This window comes from Panthera uncia, chromosome C2 (genome assembly GCF_023721935.1).
Source record: "Panthera uncia isolate 11264 chromosome C2, Puncia_PCG_1.0, whole genome shotgun sequence".
NCBI lineage: Eukaryota > Metazoa > Chordata > Mammalia > Carnivora > Felidae > Panthera > Panthera uncia.
Window position 1 is genome coordinate 60,722,150 of NC_064810.1, and position 23,594 is coordinate 60,745,743.

The window sequence follows — 23,594 nt, forward strand, 5'->3', positions numbered from 1 at the left end:
TTCTCCTTCTCCTTCTCCTTCTCCTTCTCCTTCTCCTTCTCCTTCTCCTTCCCCTTCCCCTTCCCCTTCCTCTTCCCCTTCCCCCTTCCCTCCTTCTTCTTCTTCTTCTTCTTCTTCTTCTTCTTCTTCTTCTTTTAATACAATTTATTGTCAAGTTGGCTATCGTATAGTGTGTACCGTGTGCTCTTGGTTCTGGGGGTAGATTCCCATGATTCATCGCTTATTCGTTTAGTATAACTCTGAAGTTGCAGCAATATGCTGCATCGTTTACTTGAAGGGAGAAAGAGAGTTGCCTCACTACCACTCTTCCAGGCTTTGCAAAATCACTCAATGTTCCACATTCCCCTGGAGATGTTCTTGGTCATTATATATTTGCTGTGCTCCCACCTGACCAGGAACTAAAAAAGGATTTTGTACTGGACTGAAAATCAGAGTTTAAAAGTGTGATGTCAGGGGCACCTGGGTGGTTCAGTCAGTTAATCATTCGACTCTTGATTTCGGCTCCGGTCATCCTCTCAGGGTCCTGAGATTGAGCCCTGCCTCTGGCTCCATGCGGGGCGTGGAGCCTGTTCAAGGCTTTTTCTCTCTTCCTCTCTCTGCCCCTCCCCTGTTCGTGCATGTGCTCTCTCTCTCAAAAAAATAAAAATTTTTAAGTTAAAAGAAATTAAAATGTGATGACACTTGTTGGCAAAGGCACAGTTTCACTGCTTTCACCTCCATCTTGCTCCACCCCACCCACATCCTTAGTTAGATCTTCAAACCAAATTGAGTGTTGAGGGAACCGTGTGTAGCATAGCTGTGTCAATTCATCCTTTATTATTATTATTTTTTTACATTTATTCATTTTTGAGAGACAGAGCACAAGCGGGGGAGGGGCAGAGAGAAAGGGAGACACAGAATGAGAAGCAGGCTCTAGGCTCTGAGCTGTGGGCACAGAGCCCAACCCAGGGCTCGAACTGACAAGCTGTGAGATCATGACCTGAGCCGAAGTCCGATGCCTAACCGACTGAACCACCCAGGCGCCCCTTCCTTTATTAATTTTTGCATTTGTTTATTTATTTTGAGGGAGAGAGAGAGAGAGAGATCAGGGGAGGGGCAAAGAGAGAGGGACAGAAAGAGTCCCAAGCAGTCTCCACATGTTGAACCCCATACCGCGCTTAATCTCATGAACCTGGAGACCATGACCGGAGCCAAGATCAAGAAGCAGAAGCTTGATGCACTGAGCCACCCAGGCACGCCATTCATCTTTTAAAAACGACACTTTCTTCCTTATAACTGCCCAGAAAGAGACCCGAAGACATTTTATCTTCAGAACTGGAGGAGGTTGGTGCATCCTCCTTTTTTTCCTCCATAAGGGGCATTTCACTGAATTTCTGATCTTTTTTTTTTTTTTTTTTTTTTAACGTTTATTTATTTTTGAGATAGAGACAGAGCATGAATGGGGGGAGGGTCAGAGAGAGAGGGAGACACAGAATCGGAAGCAGGCTCCAGGCTCCGAGCTGTCAGCACAGAGCCCGACGCCGGGCTCGAACTCGTGAACCACGAGATCATGACCTGAGCCAAAGTCAGACACTTAACGGACTGAGCCACCCAGGCATCCCTGAATTTCTGATCTTTGACTGGGTTTAAAGAAATACAGAAGCTTCAGTATGACATCCTTTAATGCTTGGACATTTTTTCTAAAGTATATGCTATCGATATATTTAAAATAAACTGCTTAAAAATAGAGTGAAATTTTCTATGTGAATTTTACCTCAATAAATTATTAATAAAACTAGAGTGAGCCATAGGTAGATGTCTGCCAAATTTTATATATATCATCACTACTTTATTTTGGTTCCTTTATGGATTGCATAAGATCCTGATAGGCATGAAAACTAGTATGAGAAAGAAAGGGTGGCTTAAGATATTTCTGGTCCTTCAATTTTGCTTCTCAGAAATATCTTTTGCTTAATCAGAAAATATTTTGATTAACTAAAGATGTTCTTAGAAGAATTGGTTACACCAATGAATTTTTAAAAGCATTTATAGTTCAATCTTGTTTAAGAGAAAATTTGAAATATTATAATAGTAGTATTTATGGCTGGCAGAAGTAGATATAGGGCCAAGTTTTTTGTGTTTGGAAGGTTGAGGCAGTCCTATGATAATTGGAAAACATTGAATGAATTGTGGTGTCCCAGTTGAACAGATGATGTTATTTTAGTTCTGGAAGTCAGGCATTCATAGAGCTTTGCCTAAAGTTTTTTTGTAACATAATTAATGCAAATGTTTGGACATCTTAGACTGGCTCCTAAGTTATACACTCCCCCTTCCCCAGAAGGAAAGGAAAATATTAACCAGAGCAACAATGTTGGATATTAAATAGCTACATCTTATATTTGGCTTTCTTACTTGTGATTTTTAAATACTGTTGAAAATTATTCCCCTTTCATCTAATCCATTTAGAAATTTGACTAGTTTCTAACAAGTTAGCAAAGTGGTATCCATCTTTTTCAGACCAGTATTCATCCAAGGTTTTAGCATTGGTTGAAAAGTAAAGATTTCACATACTTTGGATTCCTTTAAGACTTTAGAGCTCCCGAACAAATTTGTCAATAAAGACAATAAGCTATATAAGTGAAGATTCCTGAAAAAGTGATTGTAACTTATAATGAGATTCTTCCTACATGTAAGGCACTGCATTGGAATGTCCTCCTCAATTAATTCACAGATAGCAACAATCCCATGTAAAAATTAAAGAGTTTTGAAATGATCTCAGAAAACATCAGAGGTCAGCCCAAAGCTTATTTGTTATAGGACTGAGCTGAAAAAGTATTTTTTTTTTAATTAAAAAAAAAATTTAAGTAATCTCCACACCCAATGTGGGGCTTGAACTCAAGACTCTGAAATCAAGAGTCACATGCTCTTCCAACTAAGCCAGCCAGGTATCCCAAAAGTAAATCTTTTTTTTTTTTTTTTTAAGAATTTTAATTAAAAAAAAAAAATTAATGTTTATTTTTGAGAGAGAGCACATGCAGGGAGGGGGCAAAGAGAGAGGGAGACACAGAATGCGAAGCAGGCTCCAGGCTCTGAGCTGTCAATGCAGAGCTGGATGCAGGGCTCGATGCAGGGCTCGAACTCACAAACCGTGAGATCATGACCTGAGCCAAGGTTGAACACTTAACCGACTGAGCCACCCAGGTGCCCCCATAAAATTCTTTTGTAAGTATGCTTTTGGGAGAGAAAAAACCTCATGGTGCTTTAACAACCATTAATTTCTCAGGAATTCACAGTAGATGCCGATCTTACACCCATTTTGTAAAGAAGTTAGGCCAACAATCTATGTAGTGTTACAGGTGCAGAAGGTCTGGAAAAGGGGATCTTGGTATTTAATAGCTAAAGAGTCAGTTCATAAGTCTCATCAAGATAGATTTACTTTTAGGGTGCCTGGAGCCTGCCTCAGATTCTGTGTCTCCTTCTCTCTCTGACCCTACCCCACTTGTGCTCTCTCTCTCTCTCTCTTAAAAATAAATAAGTGTAAAAAAAAAAAAAGAATCTTATGTGGGTAGATACAGTACCATCTGTTTAGTAGTGTGTCCGTAGTACCTAGCATAGGCACTCTGTATTGTTAAATGAATAAATGAATGAGAATGTTGACGTGATGCTTAATGGATTATCTGCCAGAAGAAAGGCTAAGATATTGCAAGTCACTAATGCAATAAAATTGGACTTGGGGTTGGGTGGGAGGAAAGAGGACCTGAGTCAAGTATAACCTGGGCCACTGACTTAATCACTCTATAAATTTAGGCAAGTCACTTAACTTCTCGGGGCCATTTTTAGAAACTGAAGGAGCCGTGCTGCTTTTACTGAGTGATCTCTGGTCTCTCTGGGCTCAAATAGCCTTTGTCTTGGGTAAGTTATTATATTTCCAATTAGAAAAAGGTCTATGTGGCTTGACACATTAGGTTACCCCGTAGCCGGTCTTGGGAAACATCCTCTTCTTGTTTTCTCTCTCACCAAAATGTACTCCTAGTCCAATTACCTCTAGTACTGTGAAAGGAATTTTACCAGAAAATAACCTGTAGTTTAAGCCATATTAATAGAATCAATTAAAGGTACAAAAAAAAAAAAAAAAGGATATGCACACTTAAAATCCAACACTGTCTAGCATAAGACCCAGTTTTTACTTAAAATATTTTTGTCTTTGGATGTTTCTATTCAGTCATTTAAGTCTGACCTTATGTTAGGCTCGTTTTTTTCCCTTGCCTCCCTTCCTTCCTCCCCTTCCCTTATTCCCCTCTCCTTTCATCTCAATCTGTCTCTTTCCCTCTATCTGAAACATATATTAGTGGTCTTTTTTCAACCAATCTCTAAAATCCAGTTTCCCTAAATCTCTAATGATGTTAAGTGGTCCAGCAGTTTCTCCAGAATGTGCTGCATGCCCATGGAACACTTTGATTATCTCTTTAGGTACACCTGCCTATTTGTTTGCCTAGCTCTTACAAGATTGCCTTCATCTCTCTCCCCTAACTTTGGTCTTACATGATTCTCTCCCTTCCTAGTACCCCTTCTTCTCTTGTGTGCCTTATACTCTTGGATTGTTCAGTTGAGGCTGGTCCCACAATCTTGGCACTCAAGCCCAGTCTGAGCCCTCTAAATAGATATTGTAACATAGATGCTATGTATAGAAACTTAAGTCCTGATCATTTGGAAAGCTAAAGTGGCAGATAATCTGAAAAATTGGAAGAGAGAGAGAGAAAGGGGGAGAAAGAGAAAGAGAGATGGGTGGGGTGGGGGGGGAGAGTACAGAGGAGCCTTGATTTATCCATGTAAAGTTTCTTTCTTTATAGCATGCAGTCTCAGCTTTCTTCTTTTTATGTTTTCCAGATTTTTAAAAGAAGTTTCATCCCCTTTGCTTTGTGTTCTTGAAGAGAAAAGGGAGGCTGTAAAATTGTAGCTTTTTTGAATCATCAGAGGGTCTTTTCTGCACACCTGCCCACTCTGAAATAATTGGTTTGTCTACTTTCACAAGAAGCAGTATTTGTATTAAAGGATCACTTGGCATCAATGCCCAAGTACAGATGTCCTATCATATAAGACTGTGCCTCATTCAGAAAACTCAAGATAGAGTAAAATAAATTAACAACATCTTGGCTCTGTGCTCCATTCACAACTGTTAATTTAACAGGGTTATGCTTCCATCTCTGAGCAGAGAGTTCCTGGCGGGGACAGCTGCTCCCGTGCCCCAGATTGTGCTGTGTGCATCCCAGTAGGAGTTATCAAGGGCAGCAGGATGGAGGGAAGGTGGTATTGCCTTAGAGAACTGAACAGTGTCGCAGCATGGCATTGGGGGGAGGGAGCCCAATGGGCTCTCCAAAGTGCTTTTCATCCACTCTTTTGTTCTTTGTGTGGATACATGCACAGTTAACTGAGGAAGAAGAACTTATCTTAAAAATTTTAATGGAAAATTGTTAACCCTGCTTTTACTCTCACATGTAGTTAATTTTCAAAACTACCATCCACTAGCATGTTGATGAACCTACATAGCAACAGGCCCATATGCCTGTCCAAAGAATGTCAAATAGACCTACATTATGATTAGCAAGATCTGGGTCACTGGGACAGAGCTGGTATGACAGATTGAAAATATACTCCTGTGTTGGTCTGCTGTGGCTTACCTCCTAAACTGGAGTAGAGGCCAAGATCAGGCCAAAGTCAAGATTGGGGCCAAACACAGGATGTAGTATATGATAAGCACTCTTCTATTGTTAGTCTTTAGAAGGACATTGGCTGCATTGTTCACTGTTGTATTTCCCCATTGCCTAGAACAGTGTTCACAAAAGTGAACAAAAGTTAAATGTTCAAAAGTTAAAGGAAGAATGAATGGAGACTATATCTAACCATATGAGGGCACATTGGCAAGCAATGGAGCTATGTAGAATTTTGTGTACTTGCTTATACATTTCTTTTCATGACTATACTTTTTTTGCCTATCTTATGATTTAATTTCCTTATGGAAGAAAAGTTATTTGCAGCATATTTTATTCTATAAATGTTACAACCAAATGGTAAAAAAAAATTTTTCTGTTCTAGTCTCTTGCCTTCGGTACCAGGATGACTCTATTAATGATAATATCAAACTAATTTTAGTTTTAAATTGCTTTGGGAATAAGAAATTGTGATTTAGTGAATATATGCTACTCTTTCAAAAGTGGAAACAGTGTTTTCCATTCTTTTTTTGTTTTTCACTAAAAAAAAAAAAAAAAAAACCATTTTCTGTATTCAAATATTGAAGGTCTCTGTGTTGACTATTGATATTAGACCACATACAGGTCAAAGTAGACATCATTTTGTGACCAGCATTCTGAGTTGTCACGTTCCGAACAAATCCCTCAAAGCCCTGAAACTCATCTGCATTTTGCACTAAACTCTGATGGATTTGTTGTCTAAACCTGATACTCTTTGCCTCAGTCCTACTGGTTTCCTGACCAGACTTGAAATCTTGGGGAAACAAATCTTGGGGAAACAAATAGACTTTTCCATGATATGTGTGTGTGTGTGTATATATATATATCTATATATATCTATATATGTATATAGATATATATAGATATATATAATGAAATTTATTGTCAAATTCGTTTCCATACAACACCCAGTGCTCATCCATGATATTTTTTGAAGCCATCACGTTTTTCACAGAGTCCCCTTTCCGGAACTCTGAAAAACCAGTATCTTTCACAGCTGTTTGATGAAAACTTAGGATGAATGTAATTTGAATTATCAAGGGACATCTTTAAAAAGGCTGGTTTAAGTTTGGTAATGAAGAGACATTGATCTGGGGAAAGAAATACATATAAAATAATGCCAGTCATTCTGGAAGGTCAAAAGGACATTGGTTTTCCCATCGGATAATGTGTTCTCTACTTAATTCTCCATCATGGAGAGAAAAAAGACTTGATTTGAATTTCCAGGGTATTGTTGACCTCTTCACTTCAACTATGGAGCCTGAGTGAAACTAAATCATTTGATGAATATTTGTTGAATGCTGTGATTTGAAGGAAAAGAATATCACTCCATCTCTTCTGTTTGTTTTTTTTTTAAACCCCCCTTTCCTCCACAAAGGTTGAAAAAAATGATGAGGACCAAAAGATCGAACAAGATGGCATCAAACCAGAAGATAAAGCTCATAAGGCCGCGACCAAAATTCAGGCTAGCTTCCGTGGACACATAACAAGGAAAAAGCTCAAAGGAGAGAAGAAGGGTGATGCCCAAGCTGCTGAGGCTGAAGGGAATGAGAAGGATGAAGCCCCTGTTGCTGACGGTGTGGAGAAGAAGGAGGGAGAAGGTCCCACTCCCACTGACGGGGCCCCTGCCTCTGGCCCCAAGCCTGAGGAAACCGGCAAGGCAGGCGAAACTCCTTCCGAGGAGAAGAAGGGGGAGGGCACCCCTGATGCTGCCACAGAGCAGGCAGCCCCCCAGGCTCCTGTCCCCTCAGAGGAGAAGGCCGGCTCTGCTGAGACAGAAAGTGCCACTAAAGCTTCCACTGACAACTCGCCGTCCTCCAAGGCCGAAGACGCCCCAGCCAAGGAGGAGCCTAAACAAGCCGACGTGCCTGCTGCTGTCACTGCTGCTGCTGCCGCCACCACCCCTGCTGCAGAGGATGCTGCTGCCAAGGCAACAGCCCAGCCTCCAACGGATGCTGTGGAGAGCAGCCAAGCCGAGGAGAAGATAGGTGAGCAACCTCGAGGGTCCCATGCCACGGGTGGGTGGGCCAGAGGGGGCCTACTGGAAAGGCCAGGCCACCAGGGTCGTTGAGGGAGAGGGGAAAAGTCTAGAAGGGTTTTCAAGAAATGAAGGGAAGCTGTGCTTAATTCCCCAAAGTGGCAAGACTACGAGCTAAGTCTGGCCACTTACATTCCCAAGTATCTCCAAGCCTTCGAGAGAACGCTGGCAGGTCTGTGTAGCTGCTGGTACTAGCGAGATGTGGCAATTATCTTGTTAACTGCATAGACATAAATAGTAAAACTAGGTAATCCTGGTTTAAAAAAAAAAAGATTCTGTGTGCTGGATACACTTAGTTTAATAAGTAATTACTGAGGCTACATATATTTTATAGATGGGAATTAGCTAATGTGATTATTTGGCTCTAGGAAGTGCCTGGTTATAAGTACAGCCAACTCCCTATTGATCCAGATGATCTAGTTTGTGAATTGCTGGCAGCAAAAACATAATCTCAGACCACCTTTGCCTATCCCACAGTATGTTTCTGGGCATTCTCCCCACCATCAATTGGTGAGTAGTGTGAGTATGTGTGTGTACGCTCAGAGAATGTTAATTGTAACATTGAATCAGGGTCAAACTAATTAGGAAAATAAGTCTGTTGACGTTGCCAAAAACAAAAGAAAAACCCCAAATATAGAACATGGCTGTGAAGTCAAACATAAATTATCATTTTATTATTGAAGATGCGACTTTCTACCATATGCATAAATAATTGAGGATTGACTATGATTATAAAAAGGAACTGGATTCTCTTTGGTTTGGAGCTCTTACTTGAAAGCTGGAGTGTTTTCACTATTATGGCCCAAAAAGCCTGTGCAGAATTGGAGTAGAGCATTCTCAGAGCAAGATCGATTTAACAGAACTTCACCTCTGGAGACTAGACCCATCTCTCACCCTAACCATCTGTAGTGGTGAAGGAGGTCAACAGTCTCCAAGATTTTTCTCTACCCTAATATGACCCATGAATACCTTTCAGCCTCAAAGATTTTAAAGATAAAGTTGCTTCTGTGCCAATTTAAAAGTTTGGGTTTACTTCTTTCAAACTTTGTGAACTTAACCCATGATGTGTCCAAGGACCCACATTTGGACCGAACCACATTGTGCCCTTGAGAAAGGACCTCCTCCAAGAGGGAAATATTTTGGCATCTGACCATTATATTGAGAAAGTAATCATTGGACATTCGCCTTGATATTCATTTTAGATACAAAATTAGATACTACAATATGGCAGATGTTTATTTTAGATATTTTCAAGTCAACTTCTTTCACCTTAACCCCTAAATTCTGTAAGAAGCCAGACTATATTAATTATTATTGTTATTAGCATTCCCTAGCCCCAGACAGATCACACAACTCTTTTTACCAGTGACTCATTTTAAATCTTTATTCTAACTACATACCTGCCCCAGGGGTCAGACCTTGTGGTTAAGAAGATGGGGATATTTCCCTAGAAAAGGTAAGGCACATGATGAAGAATGGTGTGTTGATTTTAATTTACTCAGCAGAACAAACCTCGTTAACTACTTTTTTGGTTGTTTTGTTTTGTTTTGTTTTGTTTTTTATTGTAATTGCAGTCAGTTAACATATAGTGTTATATTAGTTTCAGGTGTACAATATAGTGATTCAACAATTCCATACGTCACCTGGTGCTCATCATGATAATAATAAATGTCTGCTGTTTATAAGCCACCTGGACTATGGTATTTTCTTAATCCCTATCATCTATTACACCCATCCCCCCACTCACCTCCCCTATGATAACCATCAGTTTGTTTCTTATAATTAAGAGAGTTAACTGTTTTTCTTTAGGTTTAAGGTTATAGTCTCAGATATGATGGCTGGAAATCACTTTATGTATGACACACCACCTATTATGTTATTTTCGTAAATTTAAAAATTAATCATGATTTTAAAAACAAAATATTTGACATTGCCAAAGTCATATTTTTTAAGTTGCAGTTTCTAACATTATGAGAATAAACAAAGATGTGATGTGATTTTAGGTTTGTGCTCATGATTTGGATCAATAGAAAGAGGGACTGCTTGAATCAATGAGAAGTCTAAAATTTTTAAGGAAATTCGGTTTCATTATTTTGCACATTATGGTGATTCCAAATGAATTAATAAAGTATTTTATCTAGTACGTGCTCAGTAAATGTCTAGTGATGGATGAATGAATGAAATTGACTAGATTTAATTTGTAGATAATAATTTGTTCACTCACTCTTATTCCTCCTGCAACCTGGCTTACTCTATTCACTATATTTGATTAAAAATGTGTTGGGTTTTTGTAAGCAAACAAAAACCTCAATTTTACAAACTCCAACTGAAAAATGTCTCAATTAGTCTGAGTTTAAAATGTACATTGAAAGGTAATTGAAACTGTGGATGAAGTACTTGAAAGTAATCACAAAGGACACTTTATTTTACACTGCTTCTGAGTTTGGGGCAGGCATTGTCATGTTGGTTACATTCTGAAATGCTGCCTGTAGTTTCTATCCCAACTGATGTGTCTATTAGCCTTGCCTGCTGTTTGTGACAAGCACAAATTACCCAGATATGTGAATCTCAAGAATCACAGAAACTAGAGGTGACAGGGAGATCTATCACGGCATAGCAGGCCTCAATTCCCAGGAGCCCTGTACCACGTTTTCCTCTATCTCCCATTGGATTTCATTCTAATCCAGGTTAAAATAACAGTATTTCCAATTGAGTTCCACTGTCTGGAAACAGATGGCTACCCTGGGTTGCTGTAGGATTCCACGGTTGTCTGGATGGGTATAGAGAGACAAGCAGAGAGGGTGGAGTGGGGTTCGGGGCAGAACAAGTCACTCAGTAGAATTCAGGACAATAATTTCTGTCAGCAAGAGAGTCAAACAATTTGGACTAAATCTCATCACTGCTTTAATACAAATGGAAATGCTTTGTATATTATAAATATGTTGTTTCACTTCTTTTACTATTTATGGGTCTATCACAGGTGGATGCTCTTTACATTAACCTTTGGAGTTGGTTAGGTTTTTTTTTTCTTTCCTTTTTTTTTTTTTTAAATCACCCAACTATATCTCCCTGTCTCTGCTTTGCCACTCTCCCTGCCCATCTCTTGATATGCCTATGACCAAGAGACTTCAGTGCTTTTCTGATGATGATTCTTTTATAGGAGGAGTATTTAGGCATATCTAGGACCCTGCTCCCCTTTAGCCATGAGGAGAGAACTTTCAAGCTGCCTTTAATGATAATGTTCTTGGTGTCTCCTGCTGAGCAATGTCACACTGTGTTCATTGGGCTCTCAGTGAAAGAATTTTGCTGTGTCTCTTCTCCATGATATCGTATTGACTTTCCCCAATAGGGGACTCCAGAATTTCTACGTGGCCATATGCAGTGATGCAACACTACAAGAGTAACCCATCCAGGTGGCTGGAAATCAGAGAGCTTGACTAGGTGGTTGCCACAGGGTACTTGACTGATACTACTAACAGGTATAACTCTGAGTTACCCTAGGTTTTCTTTAGGTTGAACTTGGCTGCATTTTATTTTCATAACTTCATTGCCTCTTTCTATCTGGGATCGTCAATAATGATCTTGGAAACAGAGGAGTTTTATTTGTCTGAACAGAAAAATTAACTACCTCTTTTTTCTTCCCTTTTTTGCTTCCTTCCTCCTTCCCCCTCTCCCTCTTTCTTTTTCTTCCTTCTTTCTTTTTTTTTTTTTTCTTCCATTTATGTCAACTTTTTACTGTGTGTGGCATTAGGATCACAAAGACGAGTAGATATGGCCACTGATCTTAAAGAGTCCTGATCCAGTAGTGGGTGTGGGATGAAATTCAGAGAATGGTGTTGAAAACAATCACAGTAATAATATCGACTCCATTAAATTCTGCAAGAGGTATGGAGGATGCCAAAGGTATGGCAAGGCACTGTGGAGCAAAATATGAATGAGACAGTGCTTCGTGCAGTTTGAAGCATGATAAAAAAAAGTTTTTATGTAATGTGTGTCTCAGTTGCCAAACTGTTAGCAAAAATAATGGATGCAAAAGTTATAGTTTCTGGAATCATAATTAAGTGTAAGAAAATGAAATACCCAGCCTGTGTTTCTGGATTTGGGGCAATTCTTTATGTTCCTCCAAACAAAATTTTCCTAAGGCCCAGGGTAACCATCCATAATATTTTTAGCTCTCCAAAAGACAGATCCTCGTCCACCAAGCTCTGTGTTAGATGTGAGATTTCCAGAGGATATTTACACTTACTTGGCAGGGCAACTCATAAGCAGTTCTGATTTGAGATGTGGTTTCAACCACGTCCCAAATTTATACACAACTCATAAAGAGTGAAAATTTGGGTTGTGAAAGCCCATAAATGTTGTCTATAAAATGTGGGCACTCTGTCAGATACTCAGTGGCATCCTGCTTAAAAACTGTTGATTATTAAGTTTTTATGGAGCATTTTTATACTGCTAGAGTAATCATTTTTATTGGCTTTTCTTGACAGCAATCCACTGGCGTTCAGTAATATTTTCCTTTCTGCCTTTACATTCTGAGAATAGAGGCAAAGTAAATGCATATTCTGCCCACAGACACATTCAGTGACAAACCAAGGGGTCAAACTGATAGAACTCTAAATCCTCACCTTAGTTTTAGCCCTGGAGTTCTTTACATCTCTTTCAAGGTGCTGTTGTATCTCAGTTCCCGCATTTTCTCTTCCGCTTAGCAGTTGCAACCACTTTCTGATTATTGTTGGGCAATCCCAACCAGGGCTTTCCTGGGCCATCCTATATCCTGTGTGCCCAGTAAGGTAATGCGGAGGAAAGAACGCTGGACTGGGATAAGGACACCAGGGTTCTATGTCAATGTTTCTACTAACCAGCTGTTAGATTTTAGGCAAGTCATTGCTTTTTGCCTGGCTTGAGTTGGCTCATCTTTGAAAGGAGGGTCTGGGAGAGTTGGTTTTTAAGTTTTTTTTTTGAGATTTGAAATACATAGTTTTTGTCATGGGTAGCACTTAATGAGGATTTATCAAGTGTCTGACCATATGCTGAGTGCTGTCTGTGGATTATCCCATTTAGCCATCAGAAACACTCTGTGTGTAAGTACTTTTACAGATGAGGAATCTGAAGTTCAGAGAGATTGCAGCACCTGATGGTTGTCAACAGCCAGCAAGTGGCTGAACCAGGGTCTGAGCCCTGATGGCCTGATTACAGAGGTCATGCGTTGAACCCTGACACTCCTGCAAGTATTATTCTGAAAGAAACGAAGATGAGAGGGATATCTAAGAGCCGCCTTCTCATTTGTATAATTAGACCTATAAGACCCTTGTCTAGGAATCATGAGTGATTACTTTTACAGATGAGTAACCAATAATTAACCATACTACCTGATCATAATTCCCTCACAGCTCCATCACCCCCCAAATTATTGGGAATAGTAAACTAGTTCTGAATCTTGGGTTCCTAGTGTGAAAATCCTTCAAGTACTGTTTTATTAGGCCCAAGAGAGCTATAAAGATCAGTCAAAATTGGCTATTCTTGACAGAAGTGCTACTAACTCCATTTCATATGCTGGGAGAGCTGAACATTGGAAAGTGAAATTTTCAGATCTCAATCAGACAGAAGCGATTTCATGTGTTCCAGGTGATCCCTACTCTGAATTTGGCTTATCAAAATTAGTATCTTTTAAAATTCTTATTTATCTCTTTTTCCTCCCTTTTGGCAAGTACATTTCTAAAGGACCCTGATACCTTTCTATTTATGATTAAAATAATATAAAGAACTTAATGGAGATTAATAGATTGAAGAGCCATCACTCTCTCTTCATTTAAAAAAAATGTAAGCTGACAAAAGACAAGAGATGCTTTAGAGTCAAGAAACTCATACTATGAAGGCTTTTACGTATTCTATGACCTATTTTATTAGCTCATATTAAATAGCTACTATTGCCTCATAAACAAAGCTAATAATCAGAAAGGCATGTAAGTAACTCTGCTAATTTTAAAGTGATAAAACTATATTTGGAGCTGAAAATGAAGCCGTATTTCTTAAAATACAGAATATTTTCAGATGCTAATGTATATTCATCAAATATATTTTCTTTTGTCTGCACATATACCCATGCACACAGATTCCCAGAAGGATTAAAAGGAGGAGGAGACAGAACTAAAAGCCCCAAGGCTTACACAGTCAGTCCATTTGGCTAAACATGGAGAGAAAGCAGAGCACTCAATCTAATGGACTAGAAAGCACTGAGTGGTCATTACTCTTATTTCCTTCTCACAATCATAGCTTCGTTAAATAAAGAAAGGAAGGCTTTCTATAACCAGACATAAAAGGGAAGAAAGAAGGAAACCAATGGTGCTCCTTCAAGCTACAGGACCTGAGCCCTTAAAGATCCCCCAAGATGATGTTTTTGCAACATGCATAAAGAGGAGGGAGAGGTTTGAAAGGATGTATAAGTTTTGCCAGCCCTCTTAGTCCTGGGTGAATTTTGCGTCATAATAAAATGACTGAATCAGGTGCTGAACCTCGTATCAATACCTATCGTCAGGAAAACTTGAATCTCTGCCTTCTTCTAAATAGCTTTAGTCAGTTACTGATCTCACAGCAATAAAGCTTGGCTCCCTAAGCTAATAATTTATTTCTGGGCTTATTTAAAAGAATTGCCCATAAATTTTTTTCATAAGGCTGATGAATAGAATCCATGTTTTTAATAGATCTAATATCTTATAGGAAGTATCTGGTGCCAACGCTCTGTATTTTCAGCATAATAGACTAAACACCCCCTAAAATCAAGGGACCTGGGTTTGTGTTCAGGTCCTGCTGTGATTCCAGGCCAGCCCTTCTACCCGCTGGGCTTAGTTCCAACACCCACAAAGTAAGTGTTGCTCAACTAGGTTTTCTCTGCCTCTTAGCTCCCAAAGGCAAGTATGCAATGATTGACTAAAGAGGAATCTTTGAAGTGTGGGCACATGACCTCTTATTCAACCATGCTTGATTTCCTGCAGGGCCTTATTTTCTAAACTATTAGCCAAGTGGGTTTAGGGGACAGAACAGTAATAAACAGCTCTAAAAAGAGGTGCAAAGAATCCAGGAAGAGTCAACTCTAAGAAAGCTTATGGTTATACTGGAGGCCCAGGAGACTGCAAAACAAACTCAGTGAAATTTTCTAACCCACCTTATACTTGAGATTGAAAATGAGGAGTTGACAATGATGTTTTCTGACATGGTTAGACTCTTGCTTATACCCCTGCTGACTCTGTCTCTGAGATGAAAATCTACAGCTATCGTGGCCATAATTTATTGTCAGTAGTTTCACTGTCTTCTTAGACGTAATTCATTATTTATTTTGATACCCATCTTATTTATTAAAGTAATTAAAACCACTTCAAGAGTATGTAAAGCCTTGGATTCCTGTGTACAGCAATGGTTGTATCTGATAGGCAATTGTGGTTGATAATTTTAAAAATTTTGTCTGTAGAGTGTCACTAAAACATAAGAATTATATGGATGGGCCTAATACAACTTTCCTCCAATTCTTTTATGTATTCTACAATCACAGTAATTGGATCTTACACCATTAGTGAAATTAGCTAACAGGCCTAAGTGGTTAGAATTGGGCTATCATATATTCCAAGAAAAAAACAGTTTAGATGACACACAACTTAGTTGTGATTACTTAGCAGTTCTCACACATATTTTCAATCCTCAGATCACAAATTATAGGAATGTAGAAGGTAAAACATTCCAGTTTGATCATCTCATACTATTCTATTTGGAATAGAGACTACCATTCCTAAATATCTTCAAGGGGAAAAAATACCGTAGGAAGGCTAGGTGCCTTTTCTTGTAAGTCATGTATAGTATTCTTTCCTGGAAGTGTCTATATAGTCAAGTAAGTCCTGAGGCTAGCTTTTTTTTTTTTTTAATATATTTTTCCAGTATTACATAGTAGAATAGTTTGGATTTTGTAATAGAAACCAGAAACCATTCACCTAAAGTGATCCCTTCTTGCTGGTGCATGGTGGATGTGTGCATTTCTCAGATAGAGTGGGGATGAACATTTTTATAGCCCTGCCAGAATATTCTCTTTGGGATATGAAAAGGTGAAAGATTTAACTTATATATGCTTAAGCATTGTATCTATGCTTGTAGCATACTCTTCTGCCAACGCACTAGCACATGTGTGTACACTCATGCACACACACATACACACACATACACACACACACACACACACACACAGATCTGACATGTAGGGAAGGCCTGCCGGTGAGTTCAGGCTGTCAGAGAAAATCTGGAAAAATAATAAACTACATACATGTGTTTTCACTCTTATGACCGTCAAGAAGTCAGGGGTGAGGGGAGGAGGTGGATGGATGGCTGGGGGAACACTGTCTTTCCGAAGATATGTGTAAAGAGCATCTCTCCTTTCTCTGCCAGTTGTGTTATTGGAATGTACAGAGAGATGGGGAGAGCTAGGAGTCAGGACTAAGGCTATCTATGATGAAATTTATAGTGTGTGAAAATTAAACTTCTGTATAAGCTAAATAGGAGGAAATAGTCCGGGAAGACTTCTTGATGTAGAGGTTACCTCTGCTAAGTCTTGAAGGACAACATGTATCTACTAAAAAGGGGGTATTTTTTATTTAAAAAAAAAAAAAGCAACTTGAGAAACTACCTTTCATTCAAACTCACACAAAAATCACAATAACTTAATTCAAGTCATAATTCAGCAGCAGCTATTGAAGATTAATCCTTAGTGGGAAAGGTAGCTCCATGGTATGTTCCGTTTATTGTCGAGTCCCTGACACCTATAACAATGATTGGGAAATAGAAGGCAGCCAGTAAATACTTGATGAATGAGCTAAGAATGAGTGAACAATGTTATTACAGTAGAGAAAGTCCTAAACTGCCCTAAGAGACTGGATTCTAACCTTAACACTCTGGGCAGGCAAATTCCTTGCATTCTTTGGGAGTAAGTTTACCCTTTCCTAGAACAAAAGTGTTGGACAGAGGACCTCAGGATCACCACTGTTTCTAAAATAGCTCAACAGTGCCCATGTTATGACACATCCCAACCTCTATGCAGATTCTAAGTGACAAGGGGAGGCAGACACTGGCTTAAACAGAAAGCTGTGCTGCTGTCAACCTTTCTTGCTATTTTGGAAGCTGAATACAGAGCTTGCTGGAAATTTCGCTGTTACTCAGAGGCATACGTCATCCCTGAGGTAGCTAGATTTCAAACTGTTCAGAGACCAGAGTGAGCATTTTGCATTGTGTTCAGAAGCATATTGAGAACTAGAGGAAACCAAAGCGGCTCCCTTCTGAAAGCAGGTGATTAATTTCGTTCCAGCCCCATGAGTGACCTGTGTGGGGCTTGTGCCAGCGTGTGACAGGTACAGCCGGAGAACGAGTGATCTGCCAGGTTCTTTGGCTCCTTTTCTTCATCTGACATGTTTAAGTAATTTTCACAGGGTGTTAAGAGTCTCCTGAACCTGCTGTGCCCCCACGATAGGATGAATTGTTAATATGTTCCCAAACCCACAGTGTTGGGACAGAGACCAGAAGACAGGCTTCCGCACTCCTGTTGCTTCTTTTCCTTCCCCACGGTGCTATAAACATAATTATGTATAGCTTGTGAGCCATTCAGGCTATAGGCCATGAAGGATGTTGGAGTGGGAGTCTGAATAGATTTTTTCCCCACATATAAACTCAAACTTGAAGCAACTGTCATGTATTTGATAAAAAGAAGGCAGGCCCCCACTGTATGAAACTGTCTCTAGTCCATTCGAAAGGGCTGAGAAAGCCCAGAGTTTAGTCATGAGTTTGCAGTATTTTCCCACTGGTGTAATTAGATTGTTTTGGAAAGAAAAGCAGCAGTGGAAGATGTTTGTTTCCCTCCTTCCTTCTCTTTGAACATGGAGGGCTTACCTATACTAGGTGGAGAACAGAACCTGGCTTCTGTTAGAAAATACACGTCAGTTTCCTCTTTCTTACCAGTTTTTAAAAAAGGAAAAGCAGAGGGTAAAAATGAAGCAAAATCTTGTCACTTTCTGGTTTGCTATTTATGCATGTTTTTCACCCCAGCAGAAAGGTAGACCTTTAAGATGTAACACTGTTTGGGGGCTACGCTGAGAGCCGTCTGGATACAAGGTTCATGCAGTTGTCAGATTACACATTGCTTTTGAACTTCTTTAAAGGGAAAGCCTCTCTACTTCCCTAACATCCTGATAAAGCAGGCTTTTGCAAGAGTACCTCACAATAAATGAAGAAATCGGTTTTCATGTTCAAAAGTCTGGAACTCTGGGTGTGTCTATCACATCAGAAGTCACCATCATAGGATTTGTTTGGTATATGAGCTAGAATGAGCATTTATCATATTTTAAGGTATTAAAGAATAATCTTTCTCCTTCCCACTCTCTCCCTATCTGCATTTTAGTCACTGTCTGGCCATTGCCATCTGAGTTTCCTGATGATTGTGCATGGATATATATAACAGTGTAAAAAACAAACAAACAAAACAAAACAAACCCAAAACATGTATCATTCGGGATTCACAGCTCTATCAGATATCTGCAGTGATATGCTGGTCAGCTGGCTCTCCAAAACAAAACAAAACAAAACAAAAACAAACACCCAAACTCAAAAAGCCTTGATTTGTAGTATTTGCCAATTTCTGTGGTACAAATACCCTGATTGTAGCTGATTTCAGGCTACCAATGTGTTGTCATTGAACACACAAATGGGCAGCGATGCTAACAGCTTACTTTAAGTAGCCAATGTGAGCCAGCTCTATCATACCCCAAATCAATATATTCTAATAATGTAATAAACTTTACTTTTGGTGACTCTAAAATACTGGGACAGTAGTTATCAGCTCCCAGAGAGTGTGTCAGTATAGAAGCACATAAATATCTGTTTATAACACTCACAAACATATATAGGTATGCATATATATATATATCACATACATGTATGCCTTGAGAACTAGTTTTAACATTTGCAGTAATTTCTGTTATGCATTGTACATTTATCAAAGGTTAAGGAAAAGGGTAAAGTTTAGAATTGTACCTGCTATACAGCTAGAAAAATAGTTGTCACTGAAAGGATAGATATATTGCCCTCAAAAGTGTGATCTGAGCTGCATCCTCTTAATGAATTGAAGTTTTTATCTTTTCCGAGGTGAATTCAGGGTTTGGATTGAGTTGTGATCATTGCTGACATTTCCAGCCCTTAATGGAGAGGAAGGGTTGCCTCTTTCCTTTTTAGTGAGCATGATGCTTTTAATTCTAGGCAAAGCTCTGTGAAACAGTGAAGTCATAGAAGGTAGGATCAGATTAGTGAGTAATTATTGAAGACAGATGTTTTCAAAATTTTTAGCCAGGGTATCATTTGTTCAAACGAGTTTCAAATATATCTGTAGGAAACCCCCACACAGAGCTGAGCCAGTTGACAATGGCAGGGGGAAATGATGGCTGGAGAGACCCAGGGCTCCTTTTACTTTGCATCTTTCCTTCCCCTCTAAATAGACCTCCGGGCTCTGAAGTGTAAGTTTGAAAAATACATGAAGAAATCTCTCTCTTATAGGCTTTCTACACATGTCCAGCAAAATGGTCAATGTCAGGTTCAAAACTGTTGATCTCACTCATGGCAGCTGGTCTTCACAAGTATGGATAACTGGAGCCATATTGATTAAGTAGTAGATTATGTGTATTATTTAGAAGGTCAACATAACTCTCCCCATTCCCACCCCCCATATTATAGTCCAATTGTTTAGGCACAGATAGAATTGGTCTGAGTAACCTCTCAGCATGGTGTTGGGTACATTAAACAATGTCCTATTTTATTTTGATTCCAAACAGTGTTGAAGTCATTCAAAACTTATTTTATAAATAACAAACCCAAGGAGAATTTATTTTCTAAAATCTTGTTTTAAAACCTTAAATCGGTGAATTTTGAATTGTGTTCTTTGGAGCCCTGAAATTCCATGGAGTAGCACCTCAGAAATGGTTTCTGAAAATTGGGTTGTTTTGCGGGGCCAGGCTGGCACAAAGATCTGGGTCCTCCACTATTCCATAATCTCCTTTACCTCCACTAATGGTTTCTGGATCTTGGTAAAATTTTGACATTCTAACTAATAATACCTGAAAATTACTGGTCTAAACTTAGGGCCAATTTCAAAAGTCTTTGAATTTTGGCATGATTCAAACTCAGTTGATTTTAATCAGAACTCCTCTTTTCATTCAGGCATCCACTCTATATGTAGCCTGAATTCTTTATTTTACCAACATATGATCTTCCCAGATATATTATGGGAATTGCTCAAATTCTAATTGTTTGCATTCAAATAGGAGTTGTTGAGATTGTTCAAATTCTATAAGAATTTGCTCACGTTGCAAATTCTACACAAATGGAAGTTAGGTGACTCACCTAGGGTTACTAACCAAGGCTAAGTAAAATTACTGCGTCTATAACTTCTGGATCTTATTTAAGGGGACAGACTAACAATGCTGTAATATTTTTTCGTTCTTCAATTTATAACATAATTTTATAAACAAAACATTCTCTCTGGTGAGAAACCACTTAAGGAACTCCATATATGTAGTTTTGAAATATCTACCAAAAAAAAGATTTCTAGAAAGCCAAAGTCTGTCTCAAAAATTCTAAAACAATCTGCCACCCTTCTTTTTTCCACTCCTCAGCCCTAGTGTATAATAACTGTTTGTGCCTCTGTCTAAAAGGATGCCTGAAATGGAAAACACCCATGGGTAGCCAGGCCAGTTCTTATTTTACTCCAGAGATTAACATCCTAAATGTCACCTGAATGATTAAAATCACAATGTGAAATAACCCACCTGGATAAAAGGAGTAGATCCAATCATGGAATGATAATCTTAGGTTTAGGGTTTCAGGGTTTGATTTCTTCTTAGAATTTCTAATAGATTACTCTGAAAACCACTCTTACAAAGCTACAAATGTATACCTATCCATATAAATACCCTATAGAAAGCCTTCCAGTGTGTACCTTTAGAATGAAATCTAAAGGATTACCATGGCCTACAAGGCCCCGTATGATTTGACTTCCGCTTATTTCACTGATCTGATGTTTTTCTACTCTGCCCTTCTTCACTCTTCTTTAGCCACACTACATTTTTAATGTCTCTAGGACACGCTTCTTGTTCCTATGTCAGGGACTTTGCACTTGCTTTCTCCTTTGATCTTCCCTAGCTGTCTCTTAGCACTTAAGTCTCCATTTGGATAACCCTTGCTCAGAGAAGACTTCCCTGACCATTTGACCAGAGCAGCACCACCCTGGCCAGCCCCATCAATTCTACCACATTACCCAATTTGTTTTTTCCATATCACTTTCAGTGCCTAATAAGATGTATTTATCTATCTAAAATGAGTTATTTAACTCTCTCTAGACTTCCTATTCCTTGAAAGCAGGGACTTGGCATTTTTCAACACTGTAGTCCCAGTACTCAGGATGGAGCCTGGCACATAGATAGCCCTTGATGGACATCACTGATGAACTAATAAGACAAATTTCACCTATGGAGAGATTTCTCTTTGTAAACAGCTTGCGAAAGAGAAAGAATTATTTCAGTTTTCAAATTTGAAGACCCACAATAAAAGTTAAGAATTTTTAAGGCAAGAGTCCAGTTGTATTGCCTATAGGCCGACTTGTTTAGGCTTTATAAATCAGGAACCTCCTTTTGATGACCTATTTCTGAATATCAGCCAGTCACCCAAGCAGTTTGCATCTGGATGAGGGTGTTTGGCTCAGAAGGGAAATTGATTCAAGTATGAGAAGAAGTTTGGGCCCCAGAAAAACCAGATGAGGTGTGGGTGACGATCCTTCATGGAACAAAGAAGAAAGAAGAGGCAGAAGGGAAGAATAGGAGAGGCTAGAAAATAGGAGAGGAGAAAAGAATAAGAAAAGTCAATGAGGACCAGAAATGGAAGTATCAGGGGACCAGAAAGAATAAGAAAGGAACTAGAGGAAGAAGAGAAGGTGGAAAAGAGAAAGAGGAAAGTTTGAAGCATGGTAGATGCAGGACTTGAGGGGCAGAGAAGAGCAGAGGAAGGGCACTGAGCTAAGGCACAAGAGATGGGGGTCCTGTAGCAATGGACGGAACATGTTTGCTGAATAGGCAGGCCACATTTACCTTCCTCTCTGATAAAAGGATATGGTTTTGAAGGTGTCTTCCATCTCTAGCTCTCTCTATTCCGATGTCACAAATAACAGGCCTAAAGAGCTTCTTAGCAAATGGATTTTCTGTCTCTGAGCAGATCTAAGTGGCAGATGGGGCCAGCTCCCCAAGGAGAACCCGCCCCCACCCAGCCTGGGCTCACTATTGTTAGAGCCCTTCTACGGCAGAATCAGTCCCCAGCCAGTGCAGGCTCCGCCACCAAGAAACACTGCCTCCGCTTGCTGCCAGGCAGCAGAAGGAAAGAGGAGTTGAGAGCTTCATTACTCTGCAAGTTTAAATGGATGGCTACTTTCATACTGACCCATTATGGTTTCCAAGGCATATTTCTGAAAATTTTTTTATGTAGAATGCCCCATAGGCAAACAGTATTGAGTCCTGGGTTCATTTCCAGGTTTCTCACAATGTGGCTTTCATGATTTGTTTAACCCCCAGTCTATTCATTCATAAGATGGAGATAATGCTACCCTCAAACCATTGTTGTGAGGATTTGGTAATGTAACATATTTAAAGAACCTGGTAGAGTGTAAGTCCTCAGTGAACATCGCTTTGCCTTCCCTCTCTTCTGATAATCTGAAATAAATCGTTCTCATGCTCCCCTCTCCCCATAGGGACATCCCCTGGGCAGATCTTCAAATAGAAGCAAGGATTGTCTGTCATCTGTCCATAGGTAAAATAGTGGAAGAGATTCTTTCATCCAGAAAATAAAATCTTTTTTTTTTTTTTGGCAACCCGAAATAAATTATCTCAGAGTATAAAGTACTACAAAAAAGTGTACTGCTTCATAGATACTGCAACAGTAGACAGACAATTGCAACAGCCATGAATTTAGCCAACTCTCTTCCTTAGAGACTTGGCAGTGCAAGGGAAAATCACAGGTGTTAGAATTGGACTTGAATGAAAGGCCCAGTCTCTAACTCGCTTTATGCCACTAGCTCAGTATCAGTTTTGTCAGCTCCAAAATAATATAATACCCTCATTGCTGAACTTTGTGGTTGTTAACATTAAATAGATCACATGTAAAGTGCCTATTATGGTATTTTATTGAACACATAGTAAGTACCTAATGGAAAGTCACCATCGTTTGCTTTCAGCTAAAGCTATCAGGAAAATTTTTTTTTCCCATGGCATTACATTTCCGATTTTATAAAGGAAATTAATGGGCAAATAGGACATGTTTTATGGCCAGCAAGAGAGACACATAATGATTTGCAGTCTCTTCTGGGAGTCAGAGACTATTCTATTTGGTCTACCTTTTAGCTCAGCAAGATTACTGAGTCCTTACATTATCAGTAATGATTGAGCCTGGAAGTCAGCCAAGGCCACAGGTAGTGATGTTAGGATTAATTTAGGCTCTATGTAATTGGTCCCTTAGAAACTGTGATCTAGGGATTCAATAGAAACTGTTGGGGTCCCTTAAGGGAAATCGCTAATACACTCTTTCTAGGTAGATACCAGGTATAAACTGTGACATCTTGGATTTCAGTCTTATAATAATTCTTAGACCTAAAAGGAAACTTAAAAAATCGCCTAGACCTGGCAAATGAGTGGGCTTCATGAGGGTCTTTTAATCCCCTGAAATCATTTGCAACATGTTATATTAAGTGTATATATGGATGACATTCTTGTGTC

General features: G+C 39.3%; 1 protein-coding gene across 1 annotated transcript in view; it reads left to right on the plus strand.

Moving 5' to 3' along the window:
• Window positions 1-7,083: 7,083 nt before the first annotated feature.
• The window catches only part of GAP43 (growth associated protein 43), a gene marked incomplete at its 5' end in the record, with an annotated part of 44,262 nt that continues 27,751 nt past the window's right edge, over window positions 7,084-23,594 (plus strand). Inside the window, one exon of the mRNA XM_049628210.1 lies at window positions 7,084-7,714. Coding sequence (XP_049484167.1) covers window positions 7,084-7,714 — 631 coding nt within the window. The remainder of the gene's footprint in view (window positions 7,715-23,594) is intronic.